At 38.7% G+C, this 24100-nt stretch overlaps 2 protein-coding genes across 2 annotated transcripts; both read left to right on the plus strand.

Annotated features, from left to right (window-relative positions):
- The first annotated feature begins 2283 nt into the window (after positions 1-2283).
- Positions 2284-3461, plus strand: nkx2-9 (NK2 homeobox 9). The gene is made up of 2 exons (XM_085442069.1): positions 2284-2443; positions 2722-3461. The coding sequence occupies exons 1-2, from the start codon at positions 2284-2286 to the stop codon at positions 3306-3308; spliced, it is 747 nt and encodes a 248-aa protein (XP_085298195.1). The 3' UTR covers positions 3309-3461.
- Positions 3462-12981: 9520 nt separating this feature from the next.
- nkx2-1 (NK2 homeobox 1) lies at positions 12982-15419 on the plus strand. Its single transcript, XM_085441104.1, has 2 exons — positions 12982-13547; positions 14158-15419. The coding sequence occupies exons 1-2, from the start codon at positions 13181-13183 to the stop codon at positions 14832-14834; spliced, it is 1044 nt and encodes a 347-aa protein (XP_085297230.1). The 5' UTR covers positions 12982-13180; the 3' UTR covers positions 14835-15419.
- The last annotated feature ends 8681 nt before the right edge of the window (positions 15420-24100 follow it).

Consider the following 24100-nt stretch of genomic DNA (forward strand, 5'->3'; position numbering starts at 1 on the left):
TAAAATGAGCTTATAAACCAAATACTGATTAAATGACTTGAGAATGTTATTTGGAACAGACTTCATTAAACATTCATTTTAAAAGCTTAAACGTTTTCTGACTGGAGGAATAACCTCTAAGCTTTCTTAAAAAAAACTACAGTTATTTACAAAAAATTATCATTGCATATGTTAAATATGTTAAATGTTGCTTTCTACAGTCACTATATATATATATATATATATATATATATATATATATATATATATATATATATATATATATGATTGCAGGGTGGAAAACAGAAGGAGGTCTCTTCGTCGAACTTCTAGGGAAAGCTCTAGGGAAGCTGTCAGTTCAGCTGCTGACTAGAACCATGAGAGAAAAATCTCCATTTGGCTGAGGAGGGATTGGGAATGGAGAGCTGAACAACAGAGTAAATATTTGGCAGTGGAGAGCTCTTGGGAGATGCAGAGAGCCCACTCTGGCTGAAGCCCGCGGGTGTTAAATAGATTAAGGGGCTGCTGGGTCAAAGAAATTCCCGCTCTTTGGACATGACTTTTCTTTGCTTTTGGGTGTTTTTGCTCTCCAATCGAGTGCCCTCTGTAAACTACCCACTCCAGCTAACCTGCAGTACTGTAATCCTCTGCTGTTTGTCAACCACTGGGAGGCCGATGTGTACACACAAAATGTGCTTCGGGAGGAGTGCGTCTTTTAAGACGTTTGTGCGTGATGTAAACACTTAAAGGTTACTTAACACTGTTTGGTTTTCATGGACGAGATTACGTGTGCGTAAAAACAGTGTAAAACGACAGGTAAAGGTGGATTTCAGAGCATTTTGGCGGAGTAATAATACAGGTCAGCGACTTTTTTTGAACTCGGAAATCTAAATGGAATTTAACAAGTCCTGAATATTGCTTTGAGCTATAGACTTGGTGGCAGTAGACGCAGAGCAGTAGATAGTGTCCCAGATCCCATTCAGCTCCATTCAAAACCATGACAACACAGAACAAGCTCGGATTTATCTTGCTAAGTTAAAGGACATTGTGCCGGGGCGTCAATCAGGCATTATTGCTGGACTGAACAAATGCAAAATCTTGACTGGAACAAATGCTTCCAACGGGTCTCGGACGCGGGGCTACATTTTCCCCCTTTGTTCCCCTTCTCTGGTTGGCATGTATTTGTGTTCCCCCTCGTTCGACCACCCAGGACGACTGGGGAGGCATGTCCACCACTACTCTCCTCCTCGGCCCTCGTGCACCTTGGTGAAGTGGCTGAGGGTGGATATCAATATCAGTTACTAGAAGTAGGGAGGAGGAAAAGCACCCCCACCACCACCACCACCAACATCGTGTTGACATGAGACTGGATTCACGCTTTGCAATTAATGTGCTTTATAGGCTAGCACAAGGGTAACAAATTGACCAACCACTGCAGCAATTTATCAGAAAATCCCCCAGGCTTATTTTCGTGTTAAAGTTAGGTAAAAATCTGCTGTTGGGTTACAGTTATCGCTATTATATTAGCAGTTCTAAACACGATAAAATACAAATACCTTAAAAAAATATTTGTCAATAATATAACACCCTTATTTCAAATCATATCTTCCAAACCAAGTTTTAACATTTCTGTTTGCCCAAAAATTAAACATGATAATAAATCATCTAGTCCAAAAAGGACGTTTCGGAAAAAAAGTCTGGAAATCCTCCGCCGTCCATAAACGTCAAGACTTCTCACGTCTGCAATTAATACGCCCATTAGAGGCGTATTAGTTAAACCAACTGGCAGGCATCACGCTAATTGCTCACTTTGTATGCAAATATTGGACACGTTGTTTGGGCAAAAAAGAGGGAGGAGGGGGGCGAGGTGTAGGAGAGAGAGAGGGGGTGTGTGGGGGGGATGGGATGGGCTCTGTTGTCAGTTGCCACCCAAGATGTGATTCAGCTCCAACAATTACCATTATCTGTTTCCCAGTTTGACGATACGGGACGAATCGGTAATGATGACGAGTGTTTCCTTCGCTCATTCTTGAAGCTCTGAGGATTTTTTTTCTCAGTTCACACCTAACCATCATTGGGTGTCAGCACTCGAGCTATTCAGGTACTCAGCAGAGGAGGAGGCTATTTATAAGCGAGCCCCTTGTGTTTGCAGCTTATGAAGTGCTGTTTGTGTAAATACGGAGGCCAGCGCGCACACTGGTGTTTGGACAGTGCGTGAAGTGGACTTTTTTTTTTTTGATAGATTTGGTTTGAGTGCTTGCTTCTTATCGGCCAGAACAAACCTAGAGTGCATGCAAGGAAAGGATGGCTGCACCGACCAAGTTCAGTTTTTCCGTAAGGAGCATCCTGGATTTGCCTGAGCAGGATGCGGATGCAGCAAAGCGGTCTTCCCCGATTTACTCCTCTTGCTCTTCCAGCTCACCCTACAGCTCATGGATCGACTGCGAGCGGAGCCTTTGCATGTGTAAGTGGGCGTTTAAAGCCATGAGAGATGGGTGATAATGAATTTTAAAAACAACCCGCATTTAAAAACAAGGGGAGAAAAAACTAAGACTACCCTGAAATGTTTTAACAATTTGCTTTCTCAAAATGATAGATAGATAGATAGATAGATAGATAGATAGATAGATAGATAGATAGATAGATAGATAGATAGATAGATAGATAGATAGATAGATAGATAGATAGATAGACACATCAGTTTAAAAATGCTTATTCTAACTTGCTGTTTTTTTTCTACAGCTTCTGACGATTGCAATTTCGAGGCCTCTCCTGACTCAACTAAGCCCGATGACCCGTCCCTCGATTCAGAGCCTGAGCAGAGCAAGAAGAGCAAGAAACGCCGCGTTTTGTTCTCCAAGGCCCAGACCCTTGAGCTGGAAAGGCGCTTCCGCCAGCAGCGCTACCTGTCGGGTCCGGAGAGAGAACAGCTGGCACGGCTGCTGAGCCTGACTCCAACCCAGGTGAAGATCTGGTTTCAGAACCACCGCTACAAGATGAAGCGAGGTCGAGCAGAAGGAACACTGCAGGACGTAGAAATCCCGCAGCCGCCGGTGTTGCGCAGAGTCGTTGTTCCGATCCTGGTCCGAGACGGGAAACCCTTTCACACATGCTTACTTGACTCTGAGAAATTTGGGTGTTTACCTCCGTCATCTCAGCCGGTGCCCTTCCCTTTAGCTTACACATCTCTTCAGCATCCATCATCCATCCATCCATCCATTGCTCTTCCTCCAAGGTACCACCAACACTTTCCGGCAGTGGCGGCGGCCTCCAGCTTCGCCTGGAGAGACTTTTGGAGTGATTCGGTTCATCTTAATTCTTTCAAGTAAAGGTCTCGTTTAACTCATTTAGAACGGCATCAAATGTTTTCTGAATGTTTTGTAAATGTTCGAGCAACTTAAACGTTTAGATTTTTTTCTATAGAACGAATTATATTTTGCACATTATTTACGCACGTATGCGAAAATTTTAAATGTTGTTTTCTCTTAAATGGCTCATTGCTGTAGACTTTAGATTTTTAATTACCGAGGTGTATTCGTGTGATTTTTAAGCCTTTTTAAATGTAATATTTACATAAATGACTTGATAATTGAGTTCCAGTAGCTGCATTAGGCGGTAGAACAGGATAGGAGAATAGGGGCAAAGCCGCTATATAAGTATGAAGGGAGAATATGCCATTTGTTGGTTCTAAGGATACTTTTTTAAAGATTTAACTGTCTTTCTGTGAACAAAATTATTAATAAAATTCTTCATATTTTGTATATTTTGACAATGTAATGTGCTTTCTTTCTTTCTTTCTTTCTTTCTTTCTTTCTTTTTTTATGTGTTGGCCCCAAAAGCGTGTACCCTGTGCATGCATTTCTAAAGACTAAGCTAAAGATAAAAGGTTTTCGTTTTCCTACAAAAGGTTTTGTGTAAAGATTTATGTGAAGTTCTAAAATAAAAACAACCTTAAAAGAAAAAAAGATTTATTTTTTTTTATCTAAAAAAATGTAGCAGGTCTTGACAGAGGCCCCAGGGAGCTTTTATAATGTTAAAAACGAATTTTGCACCCAAAAGCTGAGCAAACATCACATCTGAACAGACTAGGTTTGGCATAAGAATAGCCAGTAAACATTAAGGCCTGTCCCTCTACAGCACGCTGTTGTTGTCTGGGACTAAGAGCTGCTTTTCCCTTATACAATTAACTTTTGTTATTCTGAGGAAAGTGGTCTTAATATAGCTATTAACTTTATCTGGAAACCTTGGTGTGTGTGTGTGTGTGTGTGTGTGTGTGTGTGTGTGTGTGTGTGTGTGTGTGTGTGTGTGTGTGTGTGTGTGTGTGTGTGTGTGTGTGTGTGTGTGATTATGATGATGATGTGATTTTTGAGGGGCATAGCAGTAACTGAAGGCAAATCATCAACCCTTTTTCACTTCTCATACAGAAATGTAATATTTATTCCACAATTGAACTGTTCTAATTTACAAATGATTTAAAAAGGCAAAATGAGCTCTTACTGTTGTTTTCTAGTATAAACACAACACATTTGGGTTTTTGTGTGTCTGCATTCAGGCAACAGTTTAAACCAATCCTCGAGAATAATACAAAAACATTCACTACAATGTTACTTGTAATATTATAGCTTATCCTAAATATAATACATACGTGACTATTTTTTAACATTGCTGTGCCACCTCAAGAAAGCAGGTCCACTCATGCTTATCTTGAAAAATATGCCTCAGTGTTTAAAATCATGTCAGTTTTTCATCAGTGATGAGGGGGGTCTTCTGCTTTCACGCCCCCTATAATGTTGTTTGCTCGTCCTGTGACCCTGCAGCCCATCGTCACTGTCACCTGGCCCTTTGTCCGCATCACTGGGGCCACCTTGTATCACATATGGAGGGGACTGGCCGAACCCCTCAGCTCGCTGCATCTCTCCTTAAATGCTCTTTTTGTTTGGGTGTCTCTCTGTGAATGGACCATTGTCCCTCATCCAAAAGGGACCGAGACAAAATCTTTAGTGTTTCAATTCCCGTGATGTTTAATCAGTCCCTGCGACAAATTTATGAGGTTTAACTGCACAATGGTGTTTTAAAGCATCTTGGGGTTTAAGGGTGACAAAGACAGGCTTTTTAGAGGTTGCCATTGGTTTTTTAAGTTGGTCAGAAGAATTGCCTGAAAAGGATGGGCAGGCTAATACATGCCCATCCTATAGTTTTACTCACTGGCCTGCACTGGGGCCCCTCCAGGAAAGTTATAAGGAGCTATAAGGTCCATGCTAAGGCCACATGGAGGAGTTTTAAATTGTTGTAAAGATGCTCACCAAATATTGCCACCTTTTCAAACTGTTTTTTAAAAATGTAAAATCTTATATTTATTTGTAGAGAAAACATTAAGACCAAACATTTTAACCCCAAACCGGCCTTTACGGTTATTTTGTCAGATGTTATTTTGTTTGCTTTCTATACTACAAACCTACAAATCAAAGTCAAAAAGCTGGACTGGCCATCGGGCATACTGGGCAATTGCCCGGTGGGCCTATGATGATTTTTCATTTTTATGGGCCGATGTTTTTTGTTTGAAAGGTGGTGGACTGGCCAACTGGTCATGATCGACTCTGGCCTGGGCAAATTACAGCCAATGAGGTCGAACTTTAAAGTTCCGTATTGAGATGAAAATGAATGCCATTAGAATTTATTTAGCATTTCTTTCTAGTATCAGCTGATGTTTGCTGGAGCCACAGCTGTAAAAGCTGCTGGTCATGATATCGGTTTGGATATGTGGTGAGAGGGAAACATGAAGATGAAACCAGGGGATGTCCTTACTGAATCATCAGAGCTGAACAGGTGATGTAGAAACATGTTTACCTTTTAGGTGACATGAATGAGTTGACGGGAAGTTATGAACTGTTTCTGAGAGACAAATAACACCAGGATCCTTTTCTAAGTAGCTGACAGCTGGTAACTGTGCAGGGGCGGATCTAGCAAAGCTTTGCCAGGGGGCCAGGTAGGGCATTAACAGGGAAAGGGGGTCACAATGAAATACCTTTCTTTCTTATTCTCATTTAAAATGTCTAGCTTTTAATAAATGATTATCTGAATCTTACAACCAAAATGTTAATCTTAAATGTATAAAAATCCATTATTGTATATAGTAACTATTAAATCTAATATACATCCTAAGCCATAGTACTTGTTCCTTTGGGAAGGTATCATCTGTGCAATCTGCAATTCTGTTGAAGAATGGTAAATGGTAAATGGCCTGTATTTATATAGCGCTTTACTAGTCCCTAAGGACCCCAAAGCGCTTTTACATATCCAGTCATCCACCCATTCACGCATACATTCACACACTGGTGATGGCAGCTACATTGTAGCCACAGCCACCCTGGGGCACACTGACAGAGACGAGGCTGCCGGACACTGGCGCCACCGGGCCCTCTGACCACCACCAGTAGGCAACGGGTGAAGTGTCTTGCCCAAGGACACAACGACCGAGACTGTCCAAGCCGGGGCTCGAACCGGCAACCTTCCGATTACAAGGCGAACTCCCAACTCGAGCCACGATCGATGTTGAATCTATTTAATTATTGTAAAAAAAAGAAAAAAAGAAGAAAGAACCAAAAAAAAAGGTGTCTGTGCATTTGTTTTACACATGCATTAAATTAAAGTCTATTACGTCGATTAAGCATCATGAAGCGGAGGGTGCGGGGTGGTTCCCTTATTTTGTTGTTTAATATTTCTGCTAAATACTGTTTAAAATACCAGAATCGGGAGGATGTCGTAAGTTTAAGTTTATTAGATCGATACATATATACCAACAAGACAGTGTACATCACTGTTTTCATTCAAAGGCTTTATGGCTTTTCCTATAATACCCGGTGGGCTCAAAATTCCCAGGCTGATTTTTTGTCCCAGTCCTGCTCTGCCTCCACACAAAACTCATAAGTTAGTTTCACTGTTGCTCCTCTTCTGGTTTGTTGTGTTCTTCATGCAAGAATATATTGACTTCTGAGTTTGCTTTGCTGTAGCTTAGCTGTTTTGTTTTTTAGAATGGAGTAACATCAAGGTTTAGCAGTCAGCCCTCCCAGGGGTCTCAGTGTTTTGCCCCTAGCTTTTGAGCATGCCTTTACCTCTGAGTGGGGCACCATCTTCTAATGTGCTTTGTTCACCCCTTTGAGCAAAAAAATAATTTGAGCAGATATAGATGTAAAGCTTTTCTCACTCAACACTACATAAAGTGAGAAAAGCATTACATCGGCATGTCCACTATGTTTAAATCCTTTTACATCTGAAAGACTAATGTGAAGTTATATTTTAAGCAGGAGTAAAATAAGTAAATGAAAAAGAGAGCATTAGCTTATTTCTACAGTGGCTATCACCTCCTGGTTTGCACTTAGCTGACTGGGGTTTTTCTGTGTGGAGTCTACATTTTTATCTGGTGCCTGCATGGGATCTCTCCGGGTACTCCAGCCTCCCCCCTCAGTCCTAAAAATGCAGGCTAGACTGATGTAGCCTATATCCTGGGTGTACCTCACCCTTCTCCCAGTGACAGCAGGGATAGGCTCTAGCTGTTATTGCTACAACCAATGACAAATATAAATAATTGTAGTCAAAGCTGAAAAAGTCCCTAAAGATTATTGATATTAGCATATCGATAATGTTCCTCTTACTTTATAATGAAAGACTTTTGGTTAAACGGTAAATGAAACATTTGATAATCACGTTATCAGCTATGATAAAAATACAGTCATGTTTAGTCCTGAAACATGCGAGATGGCATGGATTACAGAAATTCAATAATAACTAAGATATATCCTGATTTAAATCAATAAACCAGATCAGCGATCATTTAATTGTAATAAACTGGATAACACATCAGTACCTCAGAATTTAATGGTATTTGAGGCTGAGACGTTTTTGAGATGCTTATCTGTAAGAATACTGTATTCAAAAGATACTCAAGTCCAATATAAAGTAGAAGTAAAGGAATATCCTCTTAATCCTCCCAGTATCAAAATTAATACAGAAGATTTATTATTACTTTATTATTACACCTTTAGTCATTTTAATGTTCAGTGTAACTAACTCACAGATTATAAGTATAGTATTTTTTTCTCTGAAGTAGAAAGGTGAAGTCCAATAACATGACTCAAGTGAAGTAGTGCTACATTTAAGTACTTAAAGAAATGTGAATGTAGTTTTACAGCTAATATGATCTGATGATGATACTCGTAATGTTGGAAATAAGAATGGATTAGTAGGTGCATCAAATACTGGGACCCTTCTTTGATCCTTTGTTGATAAGCTCAGGACATAAGAGGGTTCAGTTGCTCTTCATGGTATTCACAGTGCACCTTCCTCAGTTCCACATGCCACCATTTTCGCCTTTGCGTTCAGTCCAGATTGTATCTAATGGCAAGGATTTGATTGCTTGTTGGAGGAAGTAACTCAACAAACAGATGTGGCAACAACACTTCTACACTGAAAATATTGGTCTTTCAGGTTTTGAGGGTCATGACCAACCTCACTTTGTTGCATTTAAATTCTGCTGGGAGACATGAGATCCCTTATTGCAGTTTGCTATACCCACTGTGAGAATTTGGGTATTGTGTAATGATCTGACTTTCCAGCACTTTTTCATAGGTGATTTAATACTAAACCAAAACTACCGCAGTTTGAGTTCTTTTCTAACATATACAGAAAAACTAATTGTATTCTTTTTGACCTGTTCAAACTACTCAGTTTCCTTATACTTTCATGTTTCTCTTGATGTTCACCATGATGTTTTTGTACTTCAGTCAGAGTCTGTGTATCACATTAGACATTTTACAGTTTTATACTCCATACTGCACATTTAAAAAATCGACTGACTGATATAGGTTAGTGTGGCATATTTAAAAAAAATAAAAAATAAAAAAATAAAATATATATATATATATATATATATACGTACTGTTTCCATATATACATACATGTATATGTATATATGTATATATATATGTGTGTGTGTGTGTGTGTGTGTGTGTGTGTGTGTGTGTGTGTGTGTGTGTGTGTGTGTGTGTGTGTTTCTGTGGAAAGGCCAAAGAGTGAAAATATTTAGTTTAAATTTGAAAAGCTTTAGCCTTATATTACCCCCTCCTTGGGTAAAAGAGAAAATACACACAAATATGGCATGGGGTCATTCAATACATGTCACCATAGAGCAAGACAAACAAAAAGAAACTAAAATAAATACATCTATCAATAAATTACTCATGTCCAAATGCAGATAGAGCTTCCTTAAGTTTTGCAAGTTTACACTGCATAATAATGTCTTTAGGGCTAAACAGCTCCCGTTGTCTTGTATTCATTTGGTCTCAACCTAAAATATACAGGCAGATATTTCTGTCTGTGCGACTTAAAATCCCATTCCATCCCATAAAGCACCTTTAAAAACAACAACAGGGCTGACCAAAGTTCTGTACAATAACACAAAACTTAAAAGACAAACACAGGCCAGAAGGTCTAGAAATGTAAAAACTTAGAAGTTAAACAATAAAGGAATAAATCAAAAAGTAACATAAGATCCAATAAAAGAACTACATTCAGATAAATAATGATAACCTGAAAAGCTTCAATATATGAAATGTCTTCATTGCCCTACACCTCTACACCCATACAGATATAAGACTGTCTGATCAAATAACTGTTAGTGACTTTCAACAGATAATCCCAAAAAGTCTAGTTTTAGTTAAAACACTAAAGAGCTTTCCTAGCTTGCCCCACTTGTGAATTTGTGTAATGGCATTATTTTTCATAACATTCATGTGGCGAGAATTATCATGTCCTCAAAATGAATCTGTGGGTATTTATCAATAAATAAAGCATCAACCTCCAGATGGCGCAAGAACACACGGTATCATTTCGGAAACCCTCTCACTCCCGTCATGAAAGAAATGCACTAAAGGGTGATTTTCGTTGCTTGGATGGAGAGAGCCTCTGGACCGCTAGGGGTCGTGCTTCACTGGAAAAACACTGGTTTCACTTTTTGGAACTCAACTACTACGTTACTTTGAAGCTGCTGATTGGGTGCAGCAGTATGTCTGCCCCTAGTGGCATCATATTGGCTTCGTCTCGTGACGTCATGTTTCAGCATTTCCTCATAGGCTGTGTGACAGGGTCCAACAACACCTCTCATTTGAACCAAGTGGATTTTTCAACGTCTACAAAATAAATCTCAAAAATTCAGAATGACGTGAGCTGATTGGATAAATTATGAGGTGGGGAAATAAAGGGTTATTACTAATTAGTGACCTCCTGTAGTTCACAGTTGAAGCTGAAACAAGGAAATGACTCACGAGGTCGTCAGGACTTTCACGTGAAATGATGAAGCACACACATGCAGCCCACTTTTTCTCTCTGTTTTTTCTTCTATCCTTCTATTTTAGGCTGTTTACGGGTACAAGGTGAATGAGATGTAGCTTAGTCAAGAAAACAAAAGTTGGAGTTTCGAAAGAAAAGAGTATTCAGGCAAGCCAAAGGCTGCAGGAGCAATAGCAGGTAGTTGCTGCACCTCTAATCTGACCACTTTGATAAAGCCAGAGTCAGCAGGGTTAGTGTTTTGGCACAAGAACACTGTTGACATTTAACAAAGATAACTTTGTAAAGTGGCCTGAACGCTATGCTGGTTTTGAATACAAATTACACTAATTTAATAATATGGTATTTATTATTTGTCGTATTATTTCAAGAGAGATAGATTTATTTTATGTATACTTGATAAATTGATGAAAACGCGAGTGTGGATGTTTTTGGAAATTAATTTGCAAAGTTCAGTATTTTTATATAACATTTAAACGTGGTACATTTGTTATTTTCCTGCTGCTCTGGATATCTTTTAATGTAAAAGAAATTAAGGGTTTAATTGATATTAACAACAGCAAGCAACTTCCGTTTTACTTTTTATCGTCCGCATTTTATTTTTCAAGGTCTGTAGTTGCTCTGTTGAGTATATCATGCACCAATCAGTTCATAACTAACAACATGAAGCCTCAGTAACAAAGGCTCGGTAGCCTCATACCCGCCACTTCAAAGTGTCCTCATTATTGTGAGGAATTAGTCGGAACATTTGAACTAATTGCCACTAATTGGCCGTAATAACTGTGTGCCAGAACAAGAAAAAAGTACTGATTTAGATGATTAAGAATGTCTTGCGAAATTCCGTAATTAAGGAATGCATAAGCAAGATTTACCTTGGATGCAGAAAGATGCTGTAATTTTAATTGCCTGCGATTATGCACCCGCACTGCGGCTATCATCCGAACAATTTATTGCAGCTGTAACATTTAGTCTTGGACTATAAGACAATATTGCTTCATTAAAGATTGGATTGGGTTGTTTTGGAATAGAATGGATTGAATTGTTTTGATATGTATATTGTGGGGACTCCTTATATTGGACTAGTGGGCTGTAAATAGAGCGCAGATTATCCTGCAAGGACATGCAGGCAGCCGTGAAATATTCATAAGCCAGGAAAATAGCAGAACTGGTGATTCCCGTGACAAACTGGCAGTGATCTGTATGCCACTGCAGGCTACACACTCACGGCGCTGACCCTAGCTCCCGTTTGGCAGGTCTTTGCCTTTACTGCGCCATTCTTACTATGACAAACAAGCAAATATTATATCATGTAATTAAAAAAAAAAAAAAAAAAAACATTTAGAATCACAGCGGAGTGAAGGAGATCACAGCGCAACGGCCAAGCGGGGTTGCCACCAGAAGACGCTGTGTTTCCTTAATTCCTGTAGGTGAGATGGTTTGAGTCTGCAGGCGCAGACTTCTGCGGCATCTGGCACCTGACGTTAGACCGCCCCACAAGACCTCTACATTATCAGCTGTTTTATCTGTTTAATGTGTGCACAGGCTCAAGGCATCACAGACTGTGTAAGTAGAAGTTACTGCATCGATTTTAATTCGCCTATTTGTTTTGTTCGGTGTAATTTTATAAATTCTTGGGATTTGTAACCTATACGTAAGATATTGATTTATAGCTAAAATAATCCTAAATAATAATAATAATAATAATGATAATGATAGTAACTATCTATATATATATATATATATATATATATATATATATATATATATATATATTGTTTGTGAAGAGGAGAATTCCACCTAAAAGTGAACTCAGAGGCACCACAGGGCTTTTAAAAAATATTTTCTCATACAAACATACAAAATTTTACAAATGAGATATGATTGGGTTAAACGGTAATGCCTCCTTGAGCATTAAGGCAAGATGCTACTGAGGGCTATACCTGGCGTTGTGCTGCAGGAGAGTAGCTATTTGAACGCCGTTAACTTCGCATGAGCGCCTCTCCTACTCCAGACTCAATTTTTTTCACTGGGTCTCTTAGACGAGTGTGTGCATCTGAATTTAGGTAATGCGCTCCTTGCGTCCAATGATATCAAAAGGAAAAAAAGAAAAAAAACGAGGGGGGTTAATCATTTACGCAGCCACTTAACACGCGGATGTGTATTTATTTACTTATCAGTATCAGTCATTTTCCCTCCGCGCAAGTGCACTTTTGCATGTCTGAGTACGATAAGGCATAACACAAACAATCCTGCAATCACTGGAGGCCTCTCATGGCCATTAAAAGTCAGTAGTTCAACTGAGGAGTGGTTCTCCAACTCTCAAGTCCATATAGGCCTCCTTTCATCAAGAGGCCCTCGTAAACATCACTACAGTTAATAAAGTGTATTGTGGTCACTGCAATCTCAAGGTGCAGCCACGTGTTCATCAGCAACATCAACAAGTCCCAAACTCCACACATGCAGCAGCTGCAGCGTGCTCGGACACCGCTTGCAGTCTCGGGGATGAACATTTATGATCATGCACGGTGCTTATGTTATTGTTAGTGGGAGGGGAGCACATGTCTTGTAAATGAAATTACGCTCGACGAAAGGAGGCTAGAGCTGTTTTGTATTGTTGGCGATGCCCCGCCTCTGATGGTAGCCTTAAACCTGGCACCCAGCTAAAACAAACCAAAGCCAGCACCGAGCTCCCACTCAATCCAATTAAGGCGGACTTGAGGCGCTCTCTTACGTGTTCATCTACCAGGATCGACGTTGAGACAACAGGAAGCAGAGGGGCTTTGGCCAAAAAAAAAAAAAAAAAAAGGCAGAAGGAGAGATTGCCTTGCCTTCTAATTTCTCCCTCTCCAGCCCCAGAACAATGTCGATGAGCCCTAAGCATACGACTCCTTTTTCTGTTTCCGATATCTTGAGTCCCCTTGAGGAGAGCTATAAGAAAGTAAGTATGGAGAATAACAACTTGGGGGCACCTCTCACTTCTTACCGGCAGCCGCAAGTCTCACAGGCGGCGATGCAGCAGCACCACATGGGCCATAATGGGACTGTGTCTGCGGCTTACCACATGACTGCGGCAGGTGTTTCTCAGCTGTCACACACGGCCATGGGGGGCTACTGTAACGGCAACCTGGGCAACATGGGCGACCTGCCGTCTTACCAAGACGGCATGAGGGGCAGCGCCACGGCAACCGGCTGGTACGGAGCCAACCCAGATCCGCGTTTTTCCACCAGTGAGTATCCTGCACCTGTTCTTTGACTCCAGCTTGGAGTTATCACAGTCCGCATTGAGCTGAAATCCATATTTTTGCGGATGTTTCGTGGTGCTGTGTTTTAGGAGTTGCAGTACAGTTTTTATAATCTTTACGTTTTTCGGCACAAAATTGGCATTTTTCAAGTTTCGGTACTTTAGATGTTTCCAGTAAGGAGGGGCAGAAATCGCGCAAATATTCAAGTTTTTAATCCACAGATTTCAACATTTGTAAAGATTCTCACGACAGAAAAACAATGGAACAGTTTTCCTTCAGGGCTTTCACACTCATCCAGCAGTAACAGCTTTGCTGTCATTTATGAGCGGCTCCTTAAATTTGGTCGATGTAGTTTATGAACACGCTTTCACTTTGACACTTTTGAGTTTTAGGTGTTGTAAATAAAGGTGTCTGCTTCTTTGAGACCCGTGAAGATTTATAAAAAGCTGATAATTGAGTAACATTGTTGATTTTTGCATCTGCAAATGATATTTGTCCATACTAAATTTTCTCTCCATATAAATGTCTCTATGTAACACGAGAATATAACTTTAAAAAAAAATTGAATTTAATTACAATTATTTTCCCCCCTCAGTTTCCCGCTTCATGGGCTCATCATCCGGGATGAACATGGGCAGCATGGGCAGTCTCAGTTCCCTGGCAGACGTGGGTAAAGGCATGGGCTCTCTGTCAACCACACCGAGGAGAAAGAGGCGAGTGCTGTTCTCCCAGGCGCAGGTGTACGAGCTGGAGCGACGCTTCAAGCAGCAGAAATACCTGTCGGCGCCGGAGAGGGAACACCTGGCAAGTATGATCCACCTCACCCCGACCCAGGTGAAAATCTGGTTCCAGAATCACCGGTATAAAATGAAGAGGCAGGCAAAAGACAAAGCCTCCCAGCAGCAGATGCAGCAGGAGAGCGGCTCCTGCCAACAACAGCAGCAGCAGTCACCTCGGAGAGTAGCTGTGCCGGTGCTGGTAAAGGATGGGAAGCCGTGCCAAGGCAGCGGCCACACGCCCACATCCTCCGCTCAGACGCACCACCAGCAAGGGGGCAATGTCATGATTATGTCTAACAACACGTCCGGCCTCGGCCAGCATCAGAGCCAGCAGGTGGGAAGCACAGGTCACTCTCCAGACTTGGCGCAGCACTCCTCCAGTCCGCCCTCACTTCAGAGCCAAGTGGCCGGCCTCTCCCACCTCAACTCCCCCGCCGCAGAGTACGGCTCGGCCTTGCAGTGTTCAGCCCTGTTATACGGCAGGACATGGTGACAAGAGGCGCCGGCTATGATTTAAATCTAATTTTAAAAAAGAAAAGACATTTTTATGTTAATGCTCGGCAAGTTTCACTGTAAATGTGCGCACTTGAACAAGAACCGAGTGAAACCGACGCAGCTCTTCTTGAATTTTTTCTCCTCCCCATTTCGAAAGGAAGTGTGACTCTTGTGGAAGAATCACTTGTTCACAAACTGCGGATGTAAAAGTCTTGGGATTTATTTATGTAAATTATATTGACACAAAGGAAGAATCAGCAGTCAAATAGGCCCCATAGTTGGGATAACTAAACCCGAAACAGAGACGCAGATAGACTGCAGGACTGCTGGGTGCTCTTAAATTTCCCTCCTCAGACACAAATGTGATGACTCTGATTCATAATAGAATTTAATGTAAGCCGTAGATCTAGCTTGTATATTTCAGTAAAAGGTTTGAATTTTAGCTATTTGTTGTACAAAGTTTTTGACGCTATTGCCGGTTTGTTGTCGTTTCACTGGTATTTGTACGTTTTATTTCTTTGTAACTTATAGATATTTGACTTACAGCAAAACAGTCCTATTAATAAATTATGGAACCCAAACAGTTAAACTTTGTTGTGAAATTAAATAATTATTTAGGTAAAGACAACAAAACAGCAGGGTTATTATTATTATTATTATTATTATTATTATTATTATTATTATTATTATTATTATTATTATTATTATTAGTTTTTTGCAGATAAAATGCAAGAAAGAACAAGCAACTAGAAGTTTTCAAAATATGTTCAGATTTGTCAGAACGTGGGAAAAAATAACTAAATGCCGCATTAGTTCTGACATGACAGTAAATACTGGGGCCTATTTCACCCCCCAGCCCCTGTTTTTTCTCCTGCTAAATCACATACCTCGCAGGCTTATCGTTTCATGGCTGCAACTCACACAAGCATGCCCTGGAGAGTAAACTGAGCCTTTTATGTGCTTTTTTCTTTTCTCTTTCTGTATGTGTGTTTTCTCTCGGCGTGAGTCAGAAAGGTAAGGTACCTCGACTCCCAACATCAAACACAAACGCTGCTCAAAGGGCAGCTTATCGATGAAATCCCTCGCCAAACAGCGCCGTATTCTTCTCAAAAGAGTCGTGAGGTGAACTGTTGGCGCGGGGCTATCAGATGGTTCATCAATAATCAATCCGGGAATTGAAAGGAAACAGGCTGTTTGTGTCGGGCATTAAAAACAAACCTGCCTCCACACAGATATTTATATATGTTAAATATTAGACTGTAGATTTTTTTTTAACCCTGTGGGATGTTTGACACTTGGAGATATCTTTATTTTCAAAATAAAGAACTCAAGCTGTAATTTATTTCCCTTTAGTTGTAGGGTTCGGTAAATAAAAGGTATAATAATCATTAGAGACTATTCTCCTGCCACCTAACAGAGATATAGGTCTTAAACAGTAAACAATGTGGTAGCTAAGCGGCGGGGTTAATGATGGGCGATTTTCGGTTATGGCTTGACCAGGGTAAGTTGTTTTCAAATCAGCGCTGTCATGTGTCATAAAGCTATAATTTTAGAGCCTTTCAGACAGGATACGTAATGAAAATAATTTATCTTTAAAGCTTTTTTTTTTAATCCTCCAGCTTCTTGGCTTCTACTGGCTTTCATTTCTGATGCTGCCTGAAATAAGTGAGGATTTAAAGCATACACTTTAATAAAACTTCTCTGGATGTTTATCCGTTGTCTTGAGATAATTGATCTTTACTCCACATGATCCAACCAAAGTAATTTTTCCTTCCATTTGCCTATCTGACTTTTCCGGTCCTGCTGCACTTTTAAATCCTGAAATTTTATTAATTATATGGAAACTTCTTTATTTCTAGACCGGAATGTACTCAACTATTCACATACTACTGTTTTTCAAAGTCACCCAGCTTTATTTGACGCCCGAGGTGACCATTATGTTTTGGGGGTTTTTTGTTTTGTATTTTTTAATATTCTCTATTTTTTCTGATACTTACCGTATGCATCGGTAGCCAAAGTACATGCGGCTCATATAGTACAGTTAGAAGCCTTAGTCCACAACTGGACCACAAGTTGTTTATATGACTTTTGCATAAGTCCCATTTTAGCACAAATTCTGCAAAACACTCAGAGAACTGGGGCTCAGCAGTGCTTTTTGCTTAATGGGGGCTAATGTTAATACAAATACAAGAACATTAACTGATTTTCTACAACTTTGTATTTAAAATCCAAAAGCATATTCAGTCAGTATTATCGTATAAAAAATGTGATGTTCAAAAAAATTAGGCACTAAACTCACGTCCGTCTCCTTTCCAAGCACGCAGTAGGTCTTTCCCTTGAAGCCAGAGAAAGATACAGTTTAAGGGCACCAGGCAGCCCCTAGAAAAGCAATTTTAGAGACTTTAAGTGAAATCTTACCAGCATCAGAAACTATCTTCTATTAGGTATTTTGCAGAGCAGGTTTTGTTCGGGAGAGAAGTGAGAACTTTGGGATTACATTAACATGTCTTTGGCGCGGTGTGTGGTCTTTGTGTGCAGCTTGTAGCTGTTGAGAATGACTTGTTGGAAACGTGTGTGCTCTCATCGCTCTCTTTTGTAGAAACCCACAGTGCAACTTCTCAAGTCTTCCTGCCTTTATTGTGGGCTGTCTTCACGAACCCCAAGCAATTAGTCTCTAATCTCAAGGTAATCATATTTGAGTTAGTGACTAGCTGCTGAATTTCATTCACCCAGGGACCCAGTGTATCAGTAGTACGTAGTCAATACTCAATTTAAAGTTGAGGAGGACAAAATGTATAAAATGTGTATATATATATATATATATATATATATATATATATATATATATATATATATATATATATATATATATATATATATATATATATATATATATATATATATATATATATATATATATATATATAGCTTCAGAAATGAAATAAAAGCGGGGGCTGGGGTCTCTTTAACTTTTATTTTAATTTTCCCTCAAAATGTATAAATTGTGGATTTCTTTTCAGAGCACATTAAGCATTTTATTAGATTCTTTTTATTAAACCCAACAAATATCGACATCGCGGTAAAGAGACAGCCTAACAGCTAACTAGTTAGATACAGTGAGCCTAGCAGGGCAGTAATCAGTAGCTTGGGTTTCTTTTTGTGTTTGTTTTTTTAATTTGTTCTAAAACTACAACTTACAAAACAGTTTTCAAAAGTTTTTTTTTATATTGGGAAAAATTCAAATAAGAGTAATGCTCACGTAGATTACCTATTAATATTAACAGACCTGCAATCATTAAACAAAAACTAGTGAGTCGTTGGTGATTTTGTTCACTGGTGTGTGATTCCTGACATACATTGCTGCTGAGTATGTGACGATGGCGTGGCCTATTCTCGACATTAAGAAGTGCTCCAATAATTACTTGAATTTCACATAAACAAATAATAATAATAATAATAATAATAATAATAATAATAATAATAATAATAATAATAATATGCTAAGTAAGTGTTTGTAGTGCGTTTAATTGCTTTTCTTCTGATTTAGATGTTAATGATGACACGGGTGCTGTCCACGGTGCTGAAAAGAATACGTCAATGGGAAAATGAAAAATGAGCACAAAGTCTGCATTTATTACATAAGATATACTCAAAAAAGCATTTTCATATTAGTCGTTGTATAATCTTATAAATCTATATGTATATATGAAAACTGTGTTCTTTTTAAATACAGCCACTCTCGTTCTTCTTTCTTAAGTTCCTAAACATTTCATTGCAGCAGGCCCAAGCATTCATGAGGATTACAAATAGGACAATTACACAGCAAATGCAATCACCCCCCTTGGTAAATGTTATTGTGAGCTAGCAGCAAAAATCTTTAATTGTGCTACGTTTATCTGCTTCTTCGAGCCATTGTGCAAAGAGCGCAAACGAGGGTCATTTGCGAACTGAAATACTTTGCATGCAAAGCGGAACACAAGATGCTGTAATACTTGACCTTTCAGCATAATTGTTGAAGGCATGAAATGCAGCATTCAGAGCTCGCTGAGTGGAGTCTTTCTTTATCTCTCCCTCTGATGAACAAAGTGCATTTTATATATCTTCGGTGTTGGCTTTGTTTCTTTTGAGAAAATTTTCCCTGAGACTGGCTGCAATTTATCTTCATTTTAATAATACTGCTTGGGTAAAAAAAAAAAAACAAAACAAAACAAAACAAAAAGAACCCGAAAGAATGAAAGAAAAAAAGAAAAGAAAACGGCACAAATCACACGACTTTTCAATTCAATACTTAATGGACTTCATGCAAAACCCAAAAACCGACGAAACTTGTAAATAGATGTTCTCGTATAAAAAAAGAAGTCTGTAAATTAATCATGTTTGGCAGCTGGGGTTCAACATATTCCTCAAGGACAATTAAGGCAGAGAATTTTGCAGATGGTTAAGTCTCATTTCTCATGTAGGACGATGTCGTGGTGCCACTGTAAAATTTCAAGAAGTAACTTTGTTCGAAACTCTCAATGCAAAAAGGATAAAAAAAAAAAAGATTAAAATGAGCTCTCTAGAGTTTCATAATTTAATTGATTAATCTATATAAAACAATCAAAATCGCAATTAAAAACATTCCCTAAAGTGATCAACAAAAATTCATCTCTCCTTTGGAATTGTTAAAGTAAGTAAAAGAAAAAATCCCAGGTATGTTATGCTATTTACAGTAGGGTGCAGAATTTCTAAATACTCATAAATTTGCATGCAAAATTCTGTATTTGGATTAGACATGACACTGAAACATTTAGATTTATATTTCACTTGTTCCTGATCATTTTGTAATAACATCAAAATAAGTAAAGCACTTTAAATTGTCTGGAAAAAACTTATTCAGAGTTCTTGCATAAGAGATTTCTGCTAAATAATCACCAGGCTCTTAGGTTTTGTAGATTTAACATGTTTTTTGCATTAAGGTAATTGATTGTAAGGAGAGTGTCATCTGCATAGATGTTAAAGTCACCGTCAAAAAGAGTGTCAGTTTTGATTTTTTTAATTGTTTGTTTTATATTGTTTGGTTTGGTTTTTCTAAATGAAACAACATGAGGATGGGGTCTATAAAAAGGGGGGTGCAGATTAGCAATCATCTTATATTAAGAAATCTAAAGGGGAGTGCTGGCCTCTGCACCTCCATTGCCAGAGTAGGACAAGAGGTTGAAAAATTAGTTCTAGACAAATTCGATTTTAGAAATGTAAACAAATTTTAGGCTGCTTAAAATCAAAATACACACACCAACATATTGAAACCTCCCAAAACAGAAGCTTCATGTGGTCACGTGCCATTTTTTATGATGGTAGTGGTTGCCACAAATTATGTTCGTTTAGATAATTTTATAAAATATTGGATTTGTTGTTGTTGTTGTTTTACAGAAAGCAAATAAATCATTTAAAAAACTGACACAGAGTAGGACTTAGAAACTGTAATTTGTTCTGATTTCTAGGCTTACACAGACAATTTGTAAAGTAAAAGGGAAACAGTGATACTGCATATATTTCTTTGTCAGAGTTGGATGATATCAACCAGTTCTGGCCACAGAAAACCTGAATGCCCAAACTGAGCGACAGTGAAAGAGAATTTCTAATAAAGCTACAAATGCATGTTTAATAGATGATACATATTCAGTTTGCCCAGATAAAAGGAAAGCATTTTATTTCACTAGCTTATTAAATAAGGCAATTGTTCTTGAAAATATTAGAAATTAAATCTAACCTCTGTGTACTTACTTATTTCTAACTTGTTATTTAGACAGGAATACATACCCACAACTTATTTATGTAGATTCACACTGAGGACATACTACAAGCCAAAGGTTAAACTTGAAATCAGAAACAAACACCAACAAACTAAATGTTATAAAATAGCAGGTGGTTAAGTTTCTTATATTATTGATAGTTTTAAAGTGAAAGGAAAATCTGTTACAAAAATGAAATCTTAGTTATGTGCAATAACACGGTTATATCTGCGGTTGGAGGGCAGGCAGTGTGGGTGTCACATGTTAACCGTAGGCTCTCTTCTTCTAAACTAATGAAATCATTTTCTACCTGTATCCATCGAAGACCCAGTTCGACTTAAGTTCAAGATACATTAGGAGTTCTTAATGTAAGTAGCCATAAAATTAGAATAGACTCGGGGTAGAAAAAGAATAATAAGTAATAGGCTAAGGGTTTCGGGCTGTAGAAATTGGCATTATGAGTAGCACTGGACACCAGGATCTAGTTGGATTTAACTTAAACAGTGGACATTATACCTCGTATTCAGTGACCATGTTTAGAAGCAGTGTCACCTGATTTCCATTCTCTTGTTACATGATGACATACCATGTAAACTGGGGTATTAAAGAACCCTCTAAATATTGATAAAAATGTATTGATAAAATAAAACACTTTTCTTTTGCTTAACCGACTTTGTTGATACTTTTTAAGCTACTTTACTTTATCAACTAGTAAACTTTATTCTGTGTCTTAACTTTTGTATTGCCATTACAGCACTTAATTTTCTTATTTATTGTAAGCTATTTTGTTGTACAGTGCTTTGTGACAGCTTGTTTGTGAAAAGCAGTTTATAAAACGCGTACTACAAATACTTAATACTAATGCTCTCATTTAATTACTTAATATTGTACAAACTTGGGAAAAAAACATTCACAGCATATTTTTACACATGTGCACTTAAGACACTTAGAAACAAAAAAAGAAATGTTTTGATCAGTCTTTATACTTTACAACAATAAATTGTTAATTTTCTTTAAACTTTAAGTTTTGTAGACATTCCCCACCTTTCCATCGCTAAAAAAAATACCTATTTACAAGTACTGTTAAAATCCTCCGAACTATATTTTGGCCATGGCCCTTAGTTCCCCTGTCCTTCAGAATAGGCCCTAGCCTGCTTTCATGGGTCTGTATGAGCTTATTTCAGGAGAGGATCTTATAAACACTGCAAGGCTACTGCCATTCTCTGTGACCTGAGTGGGTATAGTTTTTTTTTAATCCAAAAGACAAAATGAGCAGGTTCATATCCAAGCATCATAAACCAACCCAGTTTTCTATGGCACAATACATGAATTGTTTCATCAACTCTCCATACCTTCAAAACTACTCTACTTGTGTGTTTGTCCAAAAGTAACAGTGTGAAATATGTTTGTTTTGTGCACTCACCCAATGCCACATAAATGTAAACATACTTTTGACATTTGACAGAAATGTGGATAAGAATAAGGCTGGATTGAGACTTAAGTCTCTGTGTGGAAGGTCCTCATCAGGATAGAAATTCAAGTAAATGAGTGAGCTGGTGTGCGCGCCCACGCTGTGTGTGCTCCTGTTAAACATGCCAATTAAATGAGACCAGACTAAAGCGGAGTTGTCATGTCTGTGTACAGTACCAGCAGGAGTCCTTTAGAAACCAACGAGCCATCACTAACCCCGTTAACACCAGACCCTCCAGACCGACCCGGGTGCCACTGCTCGCTCTATAGGCCTGCAGCAATAACTTCTCCATTTAATGAAGGTTTGAATAGTCCAAGGCTATCCCTTTCAAATAGTGAGACCTAAAGTGAATTGAAATTGATTTGCATGCTATAAATATGAGAGCACTTATGAATTATAGGCCATAATAACATTTTTTAGAGGAATTAACACAAAAAAGTGTGTTTAGTTTATAAAGGATGTTCGGCAATATTAAAAGGAGTGTTGCAGAGTAACTAAGTGGATATACTCAATATCTATATGTAAATGTAAAGATACAAGGGCTTACTCCGAGCTCTGTTTTCTATTACTCTTCTAAACTGATTTGAAAGCTACAATTTACAAATTAAGATTTTAGTAAAAACAGCTTCTGTTTAGTAACTACTCATCACTGCAGTTACCACTGACCACCTACAGCATTGGGAGTACTTCATCCAAATAAAAATTAATGATAGTAATTCTCAGCTGATAGGTATAATGAGTCCACCTACTTTTAACCATACTTTATTTTATTTATTTATTTTTTACAATTTTTGACCAATACTAAGCTTTCTTTTTTGTATCTGGTATTGTTATATGTGCCACTGCTATGAATAGTTCTTCCAGAGCTCTATGGTAACATTTTCAGGTAAGAAACCTTAAAAGTCGAAACCAGTTACCCTGATTTTTCTTTTTTGCTTTGCCCAGTAAGCATTAAAAGCTTCACACACATGCCTAACGTGAAAACTTAAAGCATAAAATGAATGAAACTTCCCATATGCTCTCAGTAAAGAGGGACAACTTGATTAAACCGCACTGAATCCATGGATAATCCAGCAGTCAGTCCATTCTCCTGTGTGAGTGAATGGTGGGGTAGGCTGCGTCTCTTTGCAGACTGAAAAAAAAATTCCTTGAATGTTTCTACACAATAAGCAATCAAGATCCCAAAGCCTGGACATTTGACAGCTTAATGAGTTCAGGCTGCAATCACTTTAAGAAAAGCCATGGTCCCTTTTAACCAGAGCACAGTCTATATGAGCCGAGCTGAGAAAAGGCACAGCGCGTCCATCTAACTCACAGTAAAGACGCACATAACTACAGGTTAATAAAAACACGGGGTGGAGGTGGATGTAAATAGGTCCTGTATATTAGGACCTGTTGAGACTTGCATGTTTTGTTCGGCTACAGGAGGAGGGGTGATATTTGCCCCCCTAATGAAATATGTCATTACGAGGAATTCATGTGACACAAAAGGGGCGACAGTCAAAAATTGCCCCACTGCTGTTCAGTAATTATATAGTTTGCCCTGGCAGCGCCTTCAGGCAGGTGGCTGGTCCATCATGCAAATGGCTTGGCTGTGCCGACATAATTAGCCACTGCGAGCCGCTTAAATTAACAATTAGCTAACATGCAATTCTGTTCACAACGCGGTAGTTCTCCTTTTTGGCCAATTGTCACTGTATGTTATTCCGGTGGCTGAATTGCTCAGTAGGATATAGGCTATGTGGTTTCTTACTTGGTCAATTTACAGGCTAAATGAACGGAAATCGACAGAATGGGGGTTTATATCCTAATCCCCAAAGAGAAGCTGCATGGCAGCGCATTTATGTTAAACACTTAGTCGGGAGAAAGAAAAAAGCCTGTAACACACATTTCATGGATGTCAGGCTGACAGGCAGCTCAATATAGGAGTGTCAGGTGTTGATAGTCAAATGGCAGTTTAACAGAAAACAGCAGTGTAAGTGAGAGTGAATCGGACTCAGGGGCCACACGCTGCGCTTC

Source organism: Copadichromis virginalis, linkage group LG19, assembly GCF_057382275.1.
Source record: "Copadichromis virginalis isolate Kocher_CV1m ecotype Utaka linkage group LG19, C_Virginalis_male_GT1.1, whole genome shotgun sequence".
Lineage (NCBI taxonomy): Eukaryota > Metazoa > Chordata > Actinopteri > Cichliformes > Cichlidae > Copadichromis > Copadichromis virginalis.

Bases quoted from the DNA above. Each gene is read 5' to 3' on its own strand.
- nkx2-1 (XM_085441104.1), top strand. From the start codon at position 13,181: ATGTCGATGAGCCCTAAGCATACGACTCCTTTTTCTGTTTCCGATATC. The intron at 13,548-14,157 runs GTGAGTATCCTG...TTCCCCCCTCAG, and splicing joins AGATCCGCGTTTTTCCACCA to TTTCCCGCTTCATGGGCTCA.
- nkx2-9 (XM_085442069.1), top strand. From the start codon at position 2,284: ATGGCTGCACCGACCAAGTTCAGTTTTTCCGTAAGGAGCATCCTGGAT. The intron at 2,444-2,721 runs GTAAGTGGGCGT...TTTTTTCTACAG, and splicing joins CGAGCGGAGCCTTTGCATGT to CTTCTGACGATTGCAATTTC.